The sequence below is a fragment of the Lonchura striata genome, chromosome 8, assembly GCF_050655825.1.
Source record: "Lonchura striata isolate lonStrDom1 chromosome 8, ASM5065582v1, whole genome shotgun sequence".
Taxonomy (NCBI): domain Eukaryota; kingdom Metazoa; phylum Chordata; class Aves; order Passeriformes; family Estrildidae; genus Lonchura; species Lonchura striata.
This window is the reverse complement of record NC_140710.1, coordinates 22,700,653-22,720,384: the sequence shown is the minus strand read 5'-3', so window position 1 is coordinate 22,720,384 and position 19,732 is coordinate 22,700,653. Positions and strand designations below refer to the sequence as shown.

Sequence of the window (19,732 nt, the reverse complement as noted above, 5' to 3'; positions counted from 1 at the left end):
TGAGTGTCCTGACTGCCTGAGCAGAAAGAACAAGTAATGGACTCTCCTTTGAATAACTCGAGGCAGTTTCTAGTCAGAACCAGTTCTTCTGGGGAACTTGCCTGCAAAGGCAAGATGTTGGGGTGCAAGTAATTGGGATTTCTAGGTTAAAGGGGGGACTAGTTCCTGGTCCAGGTCCTGGAGAGGCCAGTCTGTGCCACCCCCAGCCACATCTGCTCCTCACAAGCAAGGAAAAAGTGCTTGTGGAAATCAGTGGCAGCCTGGCTGTGGTAGCCATGTGCTAATGCACTCCTTGATTCAGAAAGGAGACAAAACAGCAACTACCAGAGTACAAATCATTCACTTTAGAGGAGCAGACTTTGACTTATTTAGAAAAAGAGGAGATGGCATTACTTGGGAGTCCTACCAGTCCAGAAAAGATTATAGATCTTGAAGCACAGAATCCTGCAAGCACAAGATTACTCATCTTCAGGAAGAAAAACACATCTACCTGGACTGACTTATCAGAGACTTCATAGTCTCTCTGAAGCAGAAATCAATGTACAGGGAACTGAGGCAAAAACAGGCACTAAGGTGAGCTGTCCATGGCATTGATGTGGCATCTATGGATAATGTTAGAAAAACTCAAGCTCAGTGGCAGTTACAAGGGACATCAAGGGTCACAGGATGGTAGTCTATTGCTACTCTCCAATTAAAACAATCAGTAAGAAAATGTGGCATGTCACTAGGCAGGTGATTTAGTGGCAGCAGCCCCACATGAAGCTTGAGTGTTTGGTGCCTTCTTTGCCTCAAAGTTCATCAACAAGATGCTACCATCATGTCTGCAATCCCCCTCATCCTGTCCTGTGCTTACAGCCACAGAGCCAGTGTTGTGTGTATATCCAGAGGAAGTGATGGGAGTAAATGAATTCTACTTCCAACAGCTATTCCAACAAGGGCCTTCTAATCCCTTTTGCTCCAGTTTGCTCTGTAAGAGGAAGGGTATTCCTGTTATATGCACTGTGTAAAGTATTTTTATCAGCCTTTTTTTCCACCTATTGCTTGTCTGGGTTTTGACCAAATAAGCAGAATTTGTCTATTCCTGAATGCTTTAATTTCTTTTTCTGTCTTATTCATTCATGTAACTCTTGTAAAAGCCTTGGAAACCTATACGCAGCACCATAAATGCTATGATTTCACCTGACAGATAAGTTTAGACATGAAAGAGAGAAGACAACCTGAGAGTGGCTTTTTTATTAAAACAGACTAAAATAGATGCAAGGCAAACATTGTCCATATTGCTGGATTTTCTTCACAGCTGTAGTCACACTTGTTCTCAGGCAGAACCTTAAGAGTATCAATATTTAAGTGTTATAGAAAATCATACCAAGTACTTGGATTTTATTGTTCTTAAAATAGTTTTTAAAAAATTAACTCCTTAGTAAATTTGTATATTTTAAAGTTTTAAGTAGTTTTACAGATCTTTTAAAAACTTTTTTTTATACTTTCTGTTTTATGTTTTTCCTCAAGTTCAGCCCTTTAGAGGCTCCTTACCTGTGAAATGGAGACATGACTGCTGTTAAGATGTACAATTCCTTCCTCCAGCTTTTATCATGTGTATGCCAATATTGCATCCCTGTGCTGCACTGCTCATCCTCATCCCACAAAGGCCTTTCCCTTCCCTCCCCCTCCAGCTCAGACTCAACATTCATTTCCCAGAGCTGAGTGGAGTGACCTGTAGAACACCAGGCCACCCTAATTCACCTGTTAATAAGAGATAAAGAACATGCACATACCTTTCCTATAAAGCTTTCCTCAAGTTCATACTTGCTTTCCTCTTTCAACACACCTTGGATATGCCAGCTGTCCTCTCTTACACTGTACTTGAAATAAAGTTGTGCCAGATTCTGCTCCAAAATGGTTCTGTTTACAGTAAAATCCAACATAATCCCCGTGGTAAAAGTAATCTTGGTCTGCATAGAATGCTTGCAGTAGCACATTATTTTTCTCCATTTCAGTTTTTGACAAAGTACATGGCTCTAAAAAAGAGAGATTTGATCAGTGCTAATAAATGGATTGTTTTTGGAACTGAATATTTTGACCAGGCTACACTAAAACTGTAAATTATTTCCTATTGTCTTATTATACTGCAGGCATATCATAGTTAAGGAATAAAAAAAAAAAAAAAACACCAGATGAGCTTAACTTACTTCTATTAAAACTTTCATATGTCACTGAAGACACCAAAACTGAGTTTCAAAAGTTCTAGCTGACAATACTCAATTTATAAATTGTAAGGATCTGATTTTAGAGAGAATTGGTGTTGTTCAGCCTAGCAAAAAGAAGGATCCAGGGAGACCTCCAGAACCTAAAAGGGGCTTATAGGGAAGATGAAGGCAGACTTTTCAGTAGGGACTGGAGCAATAGGACAAGGGGGTTATGGTTTTAAACTACAAAAGGGTAGATTCAGCCTAAACATAAGGAAGACACTACCACCAAACAGAGTGGTAAAACACTGGTACAGTTTTTCCCATTTTCCCTTTTCCCAGAAAGGCAGTGGGTTGCACCTCTCCTGGGAAAGGCCAAGGTCAGGCTGCGCAGGGCTCTGAGCAGCCCTACCCATTGCAGGGGGTTGGACTAGATGGCCCTTCCAGGCTGGTCCTTAAGGCTATGAATTATATAGATAAATAAGTGCTGCTTTATCTTGTTTGTCACACCTACCTATACAAACTGGTGGTGAGGTCCATTGTCCTTCAGAGCAGGAGATTCTATCAGAGCCTTGCATAAAATGATAGTCAGAGCAAATATACTGAACTGATGAACCACTGTCATACTGGGGCAGTGCTGGGAGAGTAAGAACTCCATTTGCAATAGAGGGTGGAGAGCCACATTTTTCTGTAGCAGCTGCAATAACAATAAAAACATTTGAGAATAAGACTAACAAATTGACTGCTTTATCATAAATTAAATTATATGAACATGAAGGTTTTCTTTTTACAGCTCTCTTTCTACAGAGCTTGCAGTTTACTGGGCTCAGAGCAGAGCTTCCCCTTCCTTTCTACAGCCTTGCACAGCAAAGGGAGGTATATCACTTTTCCAAGCTTGGCTGTATTCAACAACTGTGTTGTCTTGTTCATCTGTATTGTTGAAGTCTTGTGCATCTGTATTGTTGAAGCCTAAGCACTGACTATTTACAACAGGCTCCAGTCCCACACTAAAAGCAAAGCAAACAATTTCTAAATAGGTTTAAGATTGATTAATTAAAAACACAATTAAAAAATTATTGCTTTACCTTGAATAACACATTTTGGATAATTCAGTCTGCCATGGTCACACTGTGTCCTCCCAGGAGATGTTATGGCAGTCTGGAGAAAACTATATCCCTGTTTACATTCAAACTCTATGAGATCTCCATGGAGGAAAACTAATTCTTCCCGTCTCCATTTCAATGTTAAGTTGTTGCTGTCCATATCAGTTACATTAAGAGTACATGGTTCTAGGAAATAAAAATGTATTTTAATAAAAAGCCACCTTAGCTGGTTTCTTAGCTCCCTTTTGTAGGAGTGAAGAAAGAGAACCCCAAGTCAATAGTTCTAGAATGCTTCTGAATATTACAAGACAAAGAACTACAGAGACATAAAAAATGCAAATGGAAAGAAATGGTCTGAAGTGTCAACAAAAATCAAACACATGCAAAAGGAATAGATACTTTCTGACAGGTTCTTAAAACCCAGTGCCAGGATCACGTAGGGGAGTGTAGCTTTCCATTAGATGATTAACCTCATTAACTTCTGAAACCACTGTTCAATGTCAATAAAGCCTACAAAAATAAATTTCTACAAGTTCCATGAGAATCATTGGCTGATAAAGGCCCTTATGATGCTTTGCTGAGGGAAAGGCAAGGATAACTCAGTTACTGGCAGTCTGGTGACAGCAGGGTAACACCAAATTCCCCTAGAATTTTCCTGAAGCTAACATCAGCATGTGCTCTTTCTGGTCTCTTTAGGTGAGTGTTGAAAAGAAATCTCAGAAAACATGAAAAGGATGATGGGCTTCTTGGGATGCTAAAGAGACAAATAATGCTCACAGGAAGTGAGATTTCATTCTTTCACAGGATTTTTTAAAATTTGAGTACTCAGATCCAAAAATGCTGACCTGGACCTTTCAGTCTAGATGAGGTAACTTCTGTTCATTTAGAAATATGCAATTAAAACTGAACTGATTGTGTATTTTAATTTCTGTAGATTACAAACTGAAAGGTGAGCCAATTTAACAACGGATGTTAGTAAAATGTAATTATTTCATTAGAGGAAGGAAGGAAAGATAAACAACTCTTTTTTGTATTCCTGATAGCACTGGTAATTTTCTAGTGAGAGTTCTATGCATTGTTTTGAGCAGCATACATAAAAGCAGCACAGAAAGATTTGAAAGTCCACAACAGGATGAACCAACAGATATAAAGACACATCATTAAAAAAAATAAAAAGCCTAAAAGGTTAAAAACAAAAGTCCAAGAAGACATTGCTAATTCTTTGTTAATTGTATCTAAAAGCCATTTTGGGAATGGCCACACTATTCCTTCTAATCATCTATTGAAAGACAGAAAGAAATTAACTGAATGGACAATATGGAGAAAAGAAATTGGAGAATCCTCCCAGGAAACAGGGATACTAAACAGCAAGATACTAAAATAGCTCACTCAGGAAACAGAGGAATCTATTTAATTGGGTAGTTTTAAGAACAGGTCAGAGGATACCCAGCAGGAGAGGCCTGCTAAAAATTTATTTTTGGTTCATCCTCATATTTCTGGAATCTTTATTAACTCAAATAAAAAAGATGGTAATGAAAAGATTATTTAGAGGTTCCTTCCAATCTTCCCTTTTTATATTACATATGACAAACCTTGCTTTTTCTTCCAAGACTCACCTAAGCAGGTTGGTTGTTCTGTCCAGTTTCCATGGTCACAATAAACAGTACTGGGCCCATCCAAAAAGTGGTAATGCTGACAACCATATTCTACCCAGGAACCATTTTTGTAACTTTCCAATAATGGGCCCAGGACAGCACCATTTTTAATCACAGGTGGAGAGGCACAGTCTTGCTGCATTTCTGATATGGGATAGAGAGAGAGGCAATTAGATCTTGATTCAATTACAACATATTAACACCTGCCTTTCTGAATTGCAGACATGCATTTTATTTCCCCCTACACTTTACATCTATGCCTACTTTTGTTTCTTGACTCAATACAGATTAGTTCTTTTTATGTGACACAGACCATCTGATTTGTTACTTTGAATGTTTCATCTATGTGTGGTTCAAAAAGGCCTCATTAGAAGTATTAATCAAAGGAACAACAAAATACTCATGAATTTGCATGTCCAAATAATATTAAAGGGTATAAAATGACTGAAAGTAAATGCTTTGTATGAAATAAAATTACAAATACAGAGCAAGATTATTGGTGTAATTTAGAAATAAGCAACAATGGCCTTTTATTTATTGGCTACATTGACATCTGTAGCCCATGCAAGCATATTCAAGAATAAGGAACTGTCCCATAGCAAAAGAATAAAAGTAGTCATAAAATGCCTATAGTTGCATTTTGGAGTCCTTTTTAAATAAAAGAGCAATGTTCACCTACTCATATCTTCACTGTGATGTGTTTGGCTTGCCCTTATTTCTGCATCTGCCTCGAGTGGTGGTGGTGCTGTCCCAGATTCCTGTTTATCCACAGTTCCTGTAACAATAGGAGAGACTCAGAGCCAGTTTTCACAGAAACAGCTCATTCTAAAGTACTAAAACAGACAGACATCATACACTATAAAATGTAATAATCCCAGTGATTATTGTGAACCCTAAGGGAAGATGTTACAGGTGGCAGCTGAATTCACCTACTCATCCTTTTTAATCTGGGAACCATGGATTTCCTGCAAAATATACAGCACTTTGCCTCTCAAGCCTTTTAAGATAGGAAGGATAACAGTTTTGCAGACATAGAAATTGAGACTTTCCAGAAATTTAAGGCATGGGTTGAAGAATCGTTTCAGTTCAGTTGCCAGCCTTCACAGAAGTAACTCACCAATACAGGTAGAGGGTGATGTCCATTTTCCTCCTTCACACTGGATTTCCTCAGAACTTCTCCTTTCCAGGGTACACTGTACACGAACTTTGTCTCCATTATGATATGTTCTCCTGGCTGTGCTGATGTAGCCATCCATGTGGCCATGGAGTGGTGGTGGAGGACATTTATTTTTTATGTCTGAAAATAAAAAACTGTATATTGTTTTCTGTCTTACCAAAGCCATGTACACAATTAAGCTTACCATATACAATGCAAGCCTATCACTCAAAAGGCTTAGTTTGGCTAAGCCAGAATAATTTCTTAATAAAATTTTCTTAATACAATGGGAGACTGAACAAACAAGTGATTTTGCATTCCAAAAATATAAAATAGAAGTACTGTGTCATTGTACTGCTATAAACAATTTTGTAATTTCTCCACAGAGACTTAATAAAATGTTCTTTGTAGGACTCCAGGAAATAGAGATTTCCCATACACTTCATTCATATAATATTTAAAGCAGATTATGTATTAATTCTAATGCTACAGAAGAAGAAATAATCATAGTCCATTTCCTATCTCCAAATTAAGTTTGTGATTATTGTATCCTCAAAAGTAGATTTAGGCCTTGTTTTTGTCCTCCTGAGCATCTCCACCTTCTCTGCACTCACTCAAGAAAAGTTCCTGCTGTGTCATGAGAATAAACACAGGGCTGGAGTCTAAGCTGTAGTAAAGGTTTTTTGTGCTGCTTCCTGCTCTGTTCTACATCTCAACTGGTTCACCTTTCATTTTTTTGGAATTTTCTTTACATTAGCCCCCAGTGACTGGGAAAGTGATAGCAATTGCTAAAGGTGTGCTTTTGTCCTCAGGAAAATATTTTCATTAATTCTGTTCAAAACAAGTAAAGTCTGGGGAAGCTGTACAGCTCTGAAAAGTACCACAAGCTAAGGAGGACCTTACTACAAATTTTATTTTTGATGCCTCTCAAGAAGTACATCCTCATCCCAAAAGGCAGGATTAAGCAGGCCTGGCTAACCCTTCATGTATTCTGAACAGTTTATTGAGCTTCAACGTCTAAAAAATTCCCTGTAACTGTTGATTCCTGCTTCTCTGGGATACAACTCGGAGAGGCAACAGTAAGAGACAGTATCTGCCCTGCTGTTAGAGTTCACTGAAATGTAGCTCCAATTACCATTGCTCCCCTTCCTGCTGTCTTGGCTCCCTGCTCTTTGACTAACACTTGATTTACAGTTAGCTACAAACTGGTACAAACCCTCAAGCATTTCTTGAAAGAAGGTGAGAGCTTTTCTCTGAGAATTTGACACAGTAAAACTATAAAAACAAGGTACCTTCACACACTGGAGGGTCTGGATACCACCCAAAATTATAGCATTGAATTAAGTCAAATCCAGTGACAGAATAATGTTTGTCACAGAAAAAGTGAACTACATCTCCTTCTTCATAGGCTTTCTTCACAGGATGGAAACCTCCATGAGCTACTTCGCTCAAAGTGGAGCAAGTTACCCCTGGCAAGACAAGAGAGCAGTGAAAAGGCGGCAGGCTGCCTGCAGCAGGTGATGTTTATGTGTCAGGGGATGAGGTGCAGCGAGGGTGACCTACTGGTGCAGCTGGGGGGGAGCTCCCATCCGTGCTGGAGGCACAGCGCCGTGTCCGAGGCGCTGCCGGCCGCGGCGCGGTATCCGTGCCGGCAGCGGTAGCGCAGCGTCCCGTTCAGCCGCACCTCCTGCGCCGCCCCGGCGTAGCTGCCGTGCTCCAGCCGCGGCACCCGGCACGACTCTCAAAAGAACAAAGCACAGGCAGGATGTTAACCGCTCTTTTTGTTGTGAGTATTCCAAAGTTTCCCTTAGATACGCCTCAAAAGCGGCCAATCCCACGCAAAATAATGAATAAATACAAATGCAGTTGCTGGCACAAGTTTTCCACTCATCATTTGGAACAGAAAGTTCGTATGGGAATGGATTTATTTGAAACTGTGTGATTTAATCTCTACTGATTCATTTTAGAGATATCATTTTTTACATATATTTACAAATGCACAAAAGCAGCAGCATGTGAAACCTGACAAGTTTTTCCCCCAGTGGTACAGCTGAAAACCTGCATTAGGAGTTCTCAAATGACAGCCTGTCAGAGGCAGTTTAGCCCTACAGGTACAGCAAGGAGAGTGGAATCAGATACTTCTGCAATAGATTAGAAAGAAGAATACAGAATACTACCAAGTTTTTTAGTACAGCTTGGCTGGAAGGACCATCCTTGTGGCTGACACTGCACTGTATCTTCAGTAGCACCACTTGGGGTGTGGTAGCCTGGATTACATTTGTATTGCAATTTCTCATGGATTTTGAAGTCCATTTCTGTACTGTAAAAAGAGCCATTTTCCAAAAGAGGCTTGGTACATCGTCCTGAAGGAAAGACGACAGTTTGGTTAGAAAGAAAGAATGGAATTTTTCAGTTCTCCTGCAAGCAAAAAAAAGGGGTTTCTAGCTATACTGATCTAATCTGATTTTCTTGACTTATTGAAGGAACAATCAAACATCAAACTGCTGGTAACCACATGGAATACAACCAAGGGATCTAGAGCTAGGGAGACTCAAGAAGTTATACATCTTAGGGAAAACTAATAGTTTTCCCAGACTAAGAAAACTGGAAAAATTGATGTTCTTATTAAAAAATATATATAAATGGGTAAATGCCCTTAAAATATATATTATTGTAAAAATATTCCATATGTAAACCTATGTAGCCTTGACATAAATAATTGATTGCACCCTGTACATTTTATTCCTTCTGTTATGTTGCTTCTTTTTCGATATGTCCCAGGAAAAGCAGCCAGGAAATGCTCCTGCTGGAAGCAATGAGGAGATGAATAAAGCTAACTCACTGTAGCATCGTGGCACTGGAGACCATCCTTTTGCTGTACAAGTTATTCTTCCATCTTGAGTCCCACTTTCAGTTGTGTAACCAACCATACAAGAATAGGAGAGCTTTTTTCCTTTATGCATAGGGAAATAGTATCTTTTGAAACTGTAATAGTACTGGGGAAGGTTTCCATTTTCTATCTGTGGCAAATCACAAGGTGTATCTGTAAAAAGATCAATATATTTCCCACAAAAAAATTCAGCCCAGATATGAATGTTTTTGCATTAATTTATCTAATATCAGCTTGGCTGATTCAGGCTTTCAAAAAAGAATAAAATTCTGAGTACTTATGAGCATGAAGGGCCTTTTATAACCTGCTGAAATGAAGATATACTACAATTTTTACTAGCTGTTGCTCTTAGGATTCACAAGAATATCAACAGTAGAATAAAACCTCCTAACGTTAACTGGGCAAAACTGATGCAGGACACCTTTATTTTACTCTGCTCAGAAGCATGAGAACCCTTTGCTGCACAAACATACCAATGCCTACTGTAAAATTCAGTGACAAGTGTCAGGATTAGCAGTGCCTCAGCTCCTTAATTCAGAAAATGTTACCAAAAAAGTAGGACAAACTGCTAGGAGGCAATGCAGGAGTTAGGCTTGATTAAGAAAAGGAATTTAATAACAGTCAACAGAAAAGAAACAAGAAATTGAGATTAAGGAAATAACAAGCAGGATGGCCATTAAAAAAAACCCCAAAACAATCCCCAGTAACAGGAGAAAATATTTTTAAAGAGTAGCACTGAATATGACATTAGGTTACTTAAAGAAACCCCAAAATAACAAAACAAAAACAAACAAAAAACCCAAAAAAACAGCAACCAAAAGAAGTTGGTGCTGAAAATAGGGATAAAAAAAATGCAGGACCACCCCACATTAACTTCTGCAGGTTCCATGTAACTATTTTGCTTTGTAACAAATTGAAAAATACTTCAATCCCCAAGACACTTCAAGACAAATTTTTTTAATAGTACAAAATTTCAAATGGTACATATTCTAATAGTACACCATTCCTATAGAAATTTCTTCTGTACTAACACCTGAACATTTCAATATTACAGCTTTGAGGCTTAGATAGGAATCAGCCATGTCACAACAGAATTGCATTTAAATTTAAAAAGCAGTGTTTACTCAGTAAAAAGATGAAAGACATTGTACTTAAGTTACCAAGACTGCATATTCTAGATTCAATGTACAATAGAACTCAGTGTATTTACCTTCTGCAAAGAGTTGCTTTGAACACACCATAACTAGGAAGATAAAACAGCTTTTAAATCTCATTTTCTTTACTGTCTCCCTCTGCAGTTTCCACCATCTGTGAAAACTCCCTAAGTATTACTTTTGTAAATAATTAACTGAATTTTCAAAGGTATTCAACAAATGCCGTAATATCGATGGTATTTTGTAACAAATTAATTCACTGGAAAAACTATTTTCATTTATATTACTTCTCCAAATACCTTAGCACCAGACTGGCAGGATTCTACTTCCATTTGACACACTTTGCCACCTGTAATTTATCATTTTACAGTGAAATCAGGCAACGAACTTATGGAACAATTTAAGCTTGCTGATTACTGTTCCCGTCACAACCTCCAGAGTCCCAAGTTTAAAGGGCATTCTTTAAACTTAGCACATTATTTACCTTGGCTGAAATCAGAGGAAATAGACAATTCCCCCATCCTCCAGCCTAGCGTCTCAGTAAACCAGGCAGTTGCATGATATAGATATTACTAATTTTGGAGTTTCCTACATGAACAACAAAGCCACTATTATTATCTGTTCGAGTTGTGTTGAATACAGCAAGCCTCTTTCCTTGTTTATTTTTTAAACAAAACAAAACAAATCTAATTTACAGTCGCCTATATGACTAATAGCTATCAGTTGATTTAGCATTATTAGAGATACAATGCTTAAATTTGGGAATAGTAGGGTATAATTTTATAGTTTGCATTATCTTGGCCTTTCTCAGAGAAAATACAATTCTGATAATGCAGAAGAGAACAGAATGAGCAGGGATGCTGGGATGAACACAATCTCTTCAACCAGAGGAGATGCATGCTTGTATGTATTGCTCATTTGATAGGAAGAAAAAACTCACAGCTCACCTCCCTTAAAATGTCAGGGCAGAATTTCTAAATTCACCCTTACAACATTGTGTTGCTCCATCACTATCTTGCAATGTTTACAAAAGAGAAAAATTATATTTTATTTTATTGCTACCATACATGATCCCTCATGACATTACTATACTCAAGCTCCCCAAAACCAGCCATTTTGAAATCCACAGCCCAAGCCTCCCTGTCTACACCTCTAGATCAGACATTACTGTCCCCCACAAACAACTGCTTTAAATGGAATTCTACAATATCTAATCAGAGTGAAAAATCCCATGCTGTGTGTAATATTCACAGCAGTGGGACAGCAATATATTACTGCACTAGTGAAATTTCCAGTGAAATCCAGTTAACTGATTTTATTGTACAATTGCTTTTGGTAGTAGTACAAAATACAGTTTCAAAACAGTATGCAATACAAAAAGTTACCAAAATGTTAATGTCAATCTGAAAAAAACATTTCAAACAGTAGTTTAACACTTACGGGTTTTTATAAATCATTTATGCATTTATAAATCATTTATCCATATATACTGTACAAATACATCTTCCTATACATTATTTACATTTCAGTAGCAGGCAATACCAAGTGTGTCCATCACCATCAAAATTGCTTGCAGAGGATCCATGATTTCTTGCATGTTGTCTTTCCTCAAGACCCAGTCTGGTTTAATCCTGTGAAAAGATTAGTGGCTTGCATTAAAATATTTCAATGTCAGAGCAGAAATAGAAGACTAATTTTTAAGCACTTACCTTGAAACTGTTTTTATTCTTAGAGGAGTTACTGGAACAGAGGAGCTCCCACCTAAGGCAGTGTTTGTTTTCTCTTTCACGAGTGTTCTCTCTGCATCCATCCTGTGTTTCCGAGCTGTGAGCTTATAGAGGCTCTGGATGCAAGAAACTGTTCTTGGCATGCCTCGGATTTCCTGAGGAAAGGTGAGAACAGCACACAGTCAATACTGCAAGTTCAAACGCAGCTTAAATCAAGAAAATATGACTGTGTTCACCATCTTGGAAATGCAGGGGTTTTTTAAAACAGAATTTCATTGAAATTAATATTACAGCCGTAACAGGCATGGGAGACAAAAAAAATTACAAACATCACCAAAACATGCAATTAAAGTATATTAAATTAAGCCATTAATCCTTCAACATTTAGGTCTTACCAAAGCTCTTTTAGAGTCCTTTGAAAGGATGGCCAGTAAACAACAGGTCTTTGTGAAAATGCTTCCTCCTTTCTCTGAAACTTTGTCCCCAGCTTTGCCCCTGTACATTTGCAGTAGGTCTAGTAAAGTATCTATGGAATTTTCAGCTTCATAAACTGCTTGAGTAGTTCTTTCATACTGTTAAACAGGAAAGAGACAAGAGAGCTTCTATAGACAGATCTTTAAAGTATCTATAGTTTACAGGTTGCTATTTAGAGGTTAGAGGAAAAAGCAAAGCCCATATTCTCCCTTAGAATAAATTTGTAGCTGAACTGGTATCCAAGCAATACAAATCACTTCTGTATTTACACAATTGTAACAGATTATAAAAAGGTGCCTTTTGTGCTTCCTCCCTTGTTTAGAGACCCATAGAATCTGATTCCATATTTATAATAAAGAAATAAATCAGAATAATTTCAGAGAAATTTTAAAAATATTTGTGATACCTTGCAATGCCTAAAGGCCATGAAATAATTTTTTCCCCAAAAACCTTATATAACTATTACAAAGTAAATCAATAATTGGTTTCAGAACCACAGTGAAAAGCAGAATCTCTTTTTATTCAAAACTACTACTTTGTTGCTCTGGATTTATGAAGAAATTTTGTGGATAAACAAGTACTATAATTAAGTAGCCTACACTGCTTATAAACCTGCAAAAGAAAATATTAAAGTTACCTTTGAAACATTGAGTAGAACCTGAACTGAGTATCTGATCACATCCATGCATGGAACACTCCGGTTGCAGCTTCGAATCAGAAGGAAAATACTGAAGATTGCTCTGCTCTGGGCCATATTTTCACAACACAGTGGGGACAGCCTGGTAGCCACCTCTAAAATAATTAAAGAAATACAGATAGAGAAAACTCTGAAGTTCGAGCAAAATAATTACAAACTAGGATTTTCTCTGTTTTTAAGTAAAAGTGCAAAGTAAAAACTGCAATTACTGATTTAAGTGTTTTTAAAGCAATAGTTTTAATATGCTGGACTAAAAATTAAGACAAAATTATCCACGAGAACATATACTGATAGTAAACATGATAATAAACTTATGTTAAGTATAGCACTACCAGGACTGACAGAAAAATTAGAGCAATCATACAGGATTTCCTTTCTCTACGTTACCATTTAAATATTCTTCTTAAATCAATAATCTAATTTTAGTCTGGAAAACCCTCTATTATACCCTCTAACGCTCACATTTTATAGCCATGCAGAACGCCTAAATATCATTATGAACTCTCATCAGCTGAAAAAAAATCCAGTTTTTATCATTCTGAAAATCCATCAGTTATAATAAAACAAAATACTTACCAAGATGCTTTAGTGCTGCAAGAATGTAGGAGAGATGTTTGTATTTCAGGAGATGGTCAATTGCAATTGAAGTTCTGTTACCTAGCTTGTTTTCTTCCCTGCTCTTTTCATTGGCCTTTTCTAAACTGCGTCTTAAAGCTCTGGTTTTTGCTGTGTCAGTCATCTTTCTCCAAGAATATCCCCTCCACAAAGCCTACAGAAAAGGAATTCCACAAAGAGAAAAAGTTGTAAAGGAGAGACAAGACAGCTGAACTTCCATCACCACTCCTAATCAGTTTTACACAAGTCTGACAAAGTACTGAGTGACCTTAGCTATTCAATTTTAAGTCATTAACACTCGGTGTTTATCTTCAAATACTGGACTTTCAAAGACAAAAGGCAAAAAAATCCATATTCAGTCCACATACACTCCCACTAAGTCATCTCCACCATTATTCTGCTTGGTATTCCTTCATGATCTGTTTGCCTTCAGCTTTCGTGGCTAAACCAAAGCTGACTTGGCTTGCAATTTCAGTGATAAAGTCATCAACCAAGGCAAAGGTCTTTCCTCTCCCCAAAAACCCATGAGAAAAAACCAGCTAATAAAAATAAACAAACCCAAACCTGTTATTTTCTTACAAGAGGCATTTACCTGGAATTTAATTATTCCCACTGCCAGCCTCCTCCTGCGCCTGCGGGCGAGGAACGCGCGCGCGTTTCTCTGGATCACGGCGGCCGCCTCGCTCCTGCGGTTCAGCCAACCTCGCAGTGCGCGTTGCAACACAACGACTCTCTGGTAATCTCGTAAAAATCGCCTCCGTTGTATTTTTGCTCTGAACCAGCTCTGTTTAAAATGAAAGCACCCTTCTGTTTATTTAAAACTCTTCCCCTATGTTCCCTTTTCCCACCCTAATTGAGCACTGATAAAAAGTGAGTGTTTTAACACTAGCTTTGATAAATACAGGTACTATAAACATCGCCAGTCATAAATAACCTCCAGGACTCTGATAGGGCTTGGGTAGCTGAAATACAAGACTGCAGAATGAAATCTTAATAGGAATTCTCACAGAAGTCACAGAATAACTGGGTTGGAAGAGACCTTAAAGATCATTGAGTCCAACCCATTCCCCAACACCTCAACTAAATGCTGCCACCCAGTGCCACATCCAGTCTTTTTTTAAACCATCTAGGGATGGTGACTCCACCACCTCCCTGGGCAGACCATTCCAGAACTTTATCACCCTTTCTCTAAAAACCTTTTTCCTAATATGCAGCCTATATGTCCCTTGACACACTAGGGAAGCATTCTGAGGAGAGAAAGGTAGACAAGGGGATATATAGAACAGTTTTCAATTAGAAGGGACCTACAATGATCATTCAGACCGACTGTCTGACCAGTCTTCAGGGCTGACCGAAAGATAAAGTATGTAACTCTCCCAGTTTATACTTGTGTCCAGCTTACTATGACCTAGGAGTTCTCTCTTGGCTGGCTTTTAAGAACCACCATGCCACTTTCCTCATTTCCCAGCTCTGTTTCTTCCCTTCTGTAAACAAAGAAGGGACACAGGGTACTGTGTGCCAAATCAGAGCAAAAAAATACTTTTCCATCCATCCTCTCTTGCCCTAAAGGAAAAAACTAACTTATAGGGAAAAAGAACAGATTTTTATATATGGAGATGTAGTAGGGCAAAGTTTGCCATGACATCCTTGACCAGAGAACACCTATTTCAGAGCTCCCATTTCAGGCTCTCCATTTATCTAGTGCTGATTTCCCATACTGGAACTAAGCTAATGTTCACTTCGGAGACCTGCAAATAATTTAAAAATTTTGGTAGTGCTGCAATACAGACCTGATTGTGATTTTGTTCTTAGATAAGTAAAACCTGGTTTTATTAAAATCCTGCAACCTACACTGGCTCTGATACCACTGCTAGATCAGAAGCATCCAACCAAATAAATCACAGTATCTCAAGGGATTATTCATGTAAGGAGATGCTCTACATTTCACAAACCCTACAGGTTGTTGTGTCTGATCTTTTCTACCTCCAGTAGGACATAAAGAAATAGGCTAAGACAGCACTCAGATTTCTTTAGCAAGCTTGACAGTCTGAAGGAAATAAACTTTCCTATCCATTCTCAGCTTTAAAATGCTTAAGCCTCCAGAGCTTGCTTAGCTGTGTATAAGCAGTATTATTTAATAAATCACTTATTTAATAAGTCTCCATAATTTAGCTTTATTTTCACATGTGAAGGAACTACATTGTCTTAGTGCTACAGCTTAGCTCATAGAAAACCAGTTAGACTATTACACAAATCATTCAGCCTTAATCAGACCAACCTGTATTATAAGAACAGATGAGATCTGGGTTTGAGCAAGTTTTAAGGTGAGATGAATTCTGTAGGCCCTTTGAATTTTAATTGCAGAGATATGATGATATGCAGCTGCTGCAAAATAAAGAAGTCTTTTCTTTTGTTTCTGTTCTGAAATCTGTAGAAGGAAAACAAAATGGGGAACATCATTAATTTTCATACTCTGAGGTAGCTGGATGTTCACACAAAGAACATAGTCCACAGCAATATAACATTAGATAATGAAAATCAGAACTAAAGTAAGCCACCACTCTGCAGTACTAGGTCTCTAAATGGTAACACAGAGAAGTGATTGTAAGAAACATCATCAATAAATGGCAAGCCTATGTGTGCAGAATTATCAATTATAGGTAAGCCACAAAGATCTCAGAAGCTAAAACAACACCCAACAGTGAAAATCTATTTTAGTTCTAAAGAATTGTAAGAAAAGGCTCAAACTGAGTTTGATCTATTCTGGCCCCAACCAATACCCAAAGCAGCAAAAAAGAACTTAATTGCAACACCAATAAATGAAGATTTCCTCTCTTTGCCAGTCAGAATTAATGGTAAAACAGGTCTAGAGATACTTTACATCCAAAGCAAAGTTTGAATTATACCAACCTTTTTCCTGACTAAATAACCCCGGATAAATGCTTGCAGTTTAATGACAGCTCTTCTAGTCTTGTTGTATTTCACAAATTGAAGCCTGCCTTCCTGCCAAGCCCGCAGATGTTTTTGGATAATTACAGCAGCAGCTTTTTGTTGAACATATTTCCTTCTTGTCTTGAAACCTCTATATGCACTCTGGATCAGACATGCAGCCTGGTGCTTCTGAAAAAGATACCAAAGAATGCATTGATAATTAAAATTTGTTCATTCGTGTCAGGATTAGTATATGTTTATTTTTAGTTCTAGGGGTTTTTTCCCATCATAAGAACAAAAATGGAATGAGAAGTGCAAGTAAACTCATACAGTAGCAGTTTATATAAAATGCACTTTCACAGTTTGGAAGGTCTTTTCATTTACCTAAATGGGGTCAAAATATGGGCTTAATCTTTTGCAAGCAATACAGCCAGCAGAAACTTTGGCATTTTATTTTGGTATCTCTATATACAGGGATAATTCAACAATTGGAACTATTCAAAATCAAATTTTTTGCTTAAAGCAAAAAAGGCTATTTCATATTTTGGAGATGAAACACCTTTTATTTGAACAATCTTCACTCAGGTTCCACCCTTTCTATGCTTCTGCACATTGATGACAAAAATCAAATACATTGAAAACTTTTCATGCAACCATGCCACATCAGAGTGCAAAACATACCTCTCTTAGAAGCCTCCTGGCCCTGTACTGCCTGTATGCCAACTGAATCTTGACTGCAGCACTCCTGGTTGCCAGAAACTGCTGCCGAAGCCTTCGTGCAGTGCAGGTCGCTCTCCAGGCTCTTTGAATGGTAAGGGCACAGGACTTCATTTTCAAAAACCTAAAATAGAAATGCATTTTTAAGTAAGAAAACAGTGATGGTTTATAAAATCATTAAGATAGATATTGGGAAAGCACAGCTGTTCTCAAACAGATCTTGGAACATCAGAAAATGGGATAGCCAGCAACACTGGCAGAAGGAGTGGTTTAAACAGAAGACACTTTCTGCTTTCCCATAGGAGGTATTTTCCTAACTTACTGCCAAAGGAGGCTGGGGAGGAACACAGCAGTTTGAAAGGCATTGGACAGATTGACATACAACAGGTCCATAAAAGGTTAATAACAGGAATAGGCAGGGATGTTTAAAAAGCAGGGATGCTGAGGGAGGACCTTGTATCCCTGAACAGCATCCCCAACTGCTACTGGCATGGGACAGTTCAGAAGGAGATGAGCTACGAGGCTGACCTCATAGCAAAATAAACATAAACCAGTTTAAGTATTGCATTGTGGATTAAAATTAAATAGTTTTTCAACCTACAAGTTGTATGCTGGAATTTTAACAATATCCAGGACATTTTTCTTGCAAAAGAGAGAAGTGAAAAAAAGATCAAGGCCTACTCTTTCTAGAGCCCCAATACACATAATTTAAACTTGTGAAGGAGTTTCCATTCCAGGAAAGTGATTAAATGTAATGAAAATCTTGTGCAAAAGAGCAACCCCACCTGCACCAATAGGGTTATACTCACACACATTACAAGGATGCTGCAGGGGCAGAGGCTGAGAACCTGAAGAGTTCTAAAGAGTGCAGTGCAGCACTAAAGAATTACATAGCAAAAGCTTTACAAAGTGGAATGATGCATCTCAGATTGGGCATTACCGTGTCCGAAGCTGTTTGGCTCTGAGGTGACTCTGGATGACAAGGGTAGCTCTGAGCACAGACAGGGGGTATTCTTTCCATGCCTTGTGACCTGGGAACCAGACTTGGATGGCTCGTGCTGCTCTCATTTTGTTAACCCACTGCCTGGCTTTATAACCTCTGTATGCTGCCTATTAAGAGAAATAAAAATAAAGAAAAAAATCAGAACTGTTAATGGAATGAACACAATTAAAAATATCACATCAACAGGAACAATTTTTGGGATTTCTACATCTAAAATAGTACAAATAGTTAAGTTCTCACAACTAGAAGATGTTTTCAAAAGCAAGTGGAACAGATTCAGGGAAATACCACAAATGCTGCTCTTTACCATTAGTCTGCAAAAATAACTCTATTGTGAAGAAATAAATGCAAAAGATTAAAAAACCCAAACAAACACTCAAAAAACCCCACTTTTATGATTACCTGAATTGTGATAGCAGCTTTTTTCATTTGATGAAATCTGTGTTGATCAATATTTCGCATCCGATGGGCTCTGTAGTGCTGCTGTATTAACACAGCAGAAAATTTGCACAGAAGATATTTCTGTCTCTCAAGAAACCCACGGAAAGAGGCCTTCAAAGAAAAAGACAAACTTTGAATATTTCACCACTTGCATCATATCAGCTGGGAATGTTTGCATTTTTCTATGTACAGCTGTACTCACTGGCTTGCTATAAAAGCAACAATTAAATAAACATATTTCCAATGTCAAAAGTAATTATTTTTTTCTACCTTTTAAGGAAAGTAACCATCCTCCTATTGTTCAGGATGTATAAGTTAAACATTCAGAAAATAACTAAGCAGATACCAATCCCCCCAAAACATGGAGGTGAGGAAAGCACATCTGATTTCTATTAGTTAAGTAGAACGTGTGGTCTCCAACAATAGAGTAAAACCAACCTAAGACATTCACATAGAATCCTAGAATAGTTTGGATTGGAAGGGACCTTTACGATAGCCTAGTTCCAAACCACCCAACATGGGCAGGGATACCCCTTAGATCAGGCTTCTCAGGGACACAAATTATTATGAGATATTATTTCCCTTTCTTCCTTGATTTGGGGGAATTTTCCTCCTTACTTTCCTCTTTAAAAGGTCAGTTAGACACTTTGATTAGTCTAGGGTCAATTAGTAAACCTAGGAATACTAATATGGTTGATTTACTCACACCTTCCTAAATATGAGTCCTTAGGAATGTAGCAATTTTGGGTTTTGCCATTTATATCACTTTATACCTGCTACCCGTGCCCTTCTCATGAAGAGAGCTTTCATTCATATTCTCATCAAAGAAAACATTAATTAAGCCACCAATATTTAGAGGTGAAATTCAGTTGTCTTAAAGAACCTTATTTGTGTGTACTGTGGTAGTAAGCTTTATATATCTGCCCTGTAGTACACTTCTACTGTGAAGAATTGTAGAAGTGAAACAGTTCTATTTCACTGAA

At 37.9% G+C, this 19,732-nt stretch overlaps 2 protein-coding genes across 4 annotated transcripts in view; both read right to left on the bottom strand.

The window, feature by feature from the left end:
• Positions 1 to 1,218: 1,218 nt before the first annotated feature.
• LOC110467785 (coagulation factor XIII B chain-like) lies at positions 1,219 to 11,300 on the bottom strand. Its single transcript, XM_085585986.1, has 11 exons — positions 10,201 to 11,300; positions 8,943 to 9,143; positions 8,278 to 8,463; positions 7,664 to 7,840; positions 7,393 to 7,569; positions 6,062 to 6,241; positions 5,624 to 5,719; positions 4,906 to 5,088; positions 3,272 to 3,475; positions 2,701 to 2,883; positions 1,219 to 2,018 (listed from the first exon to the last, which is right to left on the bottom strand). Exons 1-11 carry the CDS (start codon positions 10,262 to 10,264, stop codon positions 1,801 to 1,803), a joined length of 1,869 nt encoding a protein of 622 aa, XP_085442112.1. The 5' UTR covers positions 10,265 to 11,300; the 3' UTR covers positions 1,219 to 1,800.
• The window catches only part of ASPM (assembly factor for spindle microtubules), a 30,039-nt gene continuing 19,309 nt past the window's right edge, over positions 9,003 to 19,732 (bottom strand). For 2 of the 3 annotated variants that reach the window (XM_031505598.3, XM_085585959.1), the window contains 11 exons: positions 18,711 to 18,860; positions 18,246 to 18,415; positions 17,270 to 17,429; positions 16,568 to 16,777; positions 15,936 to 16,085; positions 14,250 to 14,441; positions 13,619 to 13,811; positions 12,983 to 13,137; positions 12,267 to 12,443; positions 11,854 to 12,026; positions 11,445 to 11,775 (listed from right to left, as the gene is read on the bottom strand). In XM_031505598.3, coding sequence (XP_031361458.1) covers positions 11,670 to 11,775; positions 11,854 to 12,026; positions 12,267 to 12,443; positions 12,983 to 13,137; positions 13,619 to 13,811; positions 14,250 to 14,441; positions 15,936 to 16,085; positions 16,568 to 16,777; positions 17,270 to 17,429; positions 18,246 to 18,415; positions 18,711 to 18,860 — 1,836 coding nt within the window. In that variant the 3' untranslated portion in view covers positions 11,445 to 11,669. Of the gene's footprint in view, positions 9,144 to 11,444; positions 11,776 to 11,853; positions 12,027 to 12,266; positions 12,444 to 12,982; positions 13,138 to 13,618; positions 13,812 to 14,249; positions 14,442 to 15,935; positions 16,086 to 16,567; positions 16,778 to 17,269; positions 17,430 to 18,245; positions 18,416 to 18,710; positions 18,861 to 19,732 lie in introns of those variants that run through there. The other variant, XM_085585958.1, reaches the window with a different exon arrangement.

Excerpts from the sequence above, each read along its gene's own strand:
- LOC110467785 (XM_085585986.1), bottom strand. The coding sequence starts at position 10,264 with ATGAGATTTAAAAGCTGTTTTATCTTCCTAGTTATGGTGTGTTCAAAG. Across the intron at positions 7,841-8,277 it reads AAGCTGTACTAAAAAACTTG|AGTCGTGCCGGGTGCCGCGG; the intron begins GTAGTATTCTGT and ends TGTTCTTTTGAG. Across the intron at positions 3,476-4,905 it reads AGAACAACCAACCTGCTTAG|AACCATGTACTCTTAATGTA; the intron begins GTGAGTCTTGGA and ends TTTATTTCCTAG.